At 65.4% G+C, this 895-nt stretch overlaps 1 protein-coding gene across 1 annotated transcript in view; it reads left to right on the top strand.

Moving 5' to 3' along the window:
• The window catches only part of EDARADD (EDAR associated via death domain), a 38,522-nt gene that overhangs the window by 3,011 nt on the left and 34,616 nt on the right, over positions 1 to 895 (top strand). Inside the window, exon 2 of the mRNA XM_006145990.3 lies at positions 7 to 72. Within this exon, the coding sequence (XP_006146052.1) occupies positions 7 to 72 (66 nt within the window). The remainder of the gene's footprint in view (positions 1 to 6; positions 73 to 895) is intronic.

Here is an 895-nt window from a genome sequence, read left to right as displayed (position 1 = left end):
CCGAAGCCGCTCCCTTCGCAGCGCTCGTCCCCACCCGCCCCACGGCGTCCCCGGACGACCCTCTGCGCGCAGGTAAGGTGACACCGCGCCGCGGCTGGGAGCTTTCCAGGCGGCCGGGCCGAGCCCTGCGACCCACGAAGGGTGCCCGGGACACCTCGGACCCCGGCGCCAGGCCTGGGGCGCGGCCCCTCGATTCCCCGCTCCGGTGGCCCCAACCTCCGCGCGCTGCGCCGCAGCCTTTGTTCTGGCCGGGGTGCGGGGAGCGGAGTGGGCACCGGGGGCAGAGAAGCTGCGCCTCCGCGTTCCTCGCTCGCTCCTCTGAAACGGGTCTGTTCTCCCTAACGCTGGCCACGGAGCTCCCTGAGCGAGGACGCGCAGAACCACCGCGACCAGAATGACCTCTGACTGACAGAGGTGCAGGGTTTGACCAGGGCCGCCGCGGCGCAGCGCAGCCCCTCCTGGCCTCCGTGCCGCCTGCAGCTTTCCAGTTGCACTCAGTCTGTCTGTCTTTCTTCTTCCTTCCTTTCAGGTTTGTGTCATGGGGTGCGTGTGCTCACCGGAGAGAAGAGAGACAGAGAGACAGTGAGAGGGAAAGTGAGAAATCACCCCCCCCCCCCCATGGCCATGTGGCAATCCCTTCTCCCTCATTCTCCTGAAATTTCGGGCATTCAGGCACCTGTGCCTCGCATATTTTTATCTGCCTGGTCCGGGACTCGAACTGCAGTGGGCCCCTCCTCTCTAAGCTTTGCCCTCTCCACTGCCTATTCTCCCATCATCATTCCCCCCTGTGTATACCCCGGCTGCCCTCCCAGCCTTCACCCCAGGAAGGCTTTAGTGCAGGCCCCTCAGGATGGCTTTCTGCTCTTGCCTCTTTCCCCGCTTGGCTCCAGTGACA

This window comes from Tupaia chinensis, unplaced genomic scaffold (genome assembly GCF_000334495.1).
Source record: "Tupaia chinensis unplaced genomic scaffold, TupChi_1.0 Scaffold000161_1, whole genome shotgun sequence".
NCBI lineage: Eukaryota > Metazoa > Chordata > Mammalia > Scandentia > Tupaiidae > Tupaia > Tupaia belangeri.
Note: the sequence above shows the minus strand (reverse complement) of the source record. Positions and strands in the feature narration are given on the sequence as shown.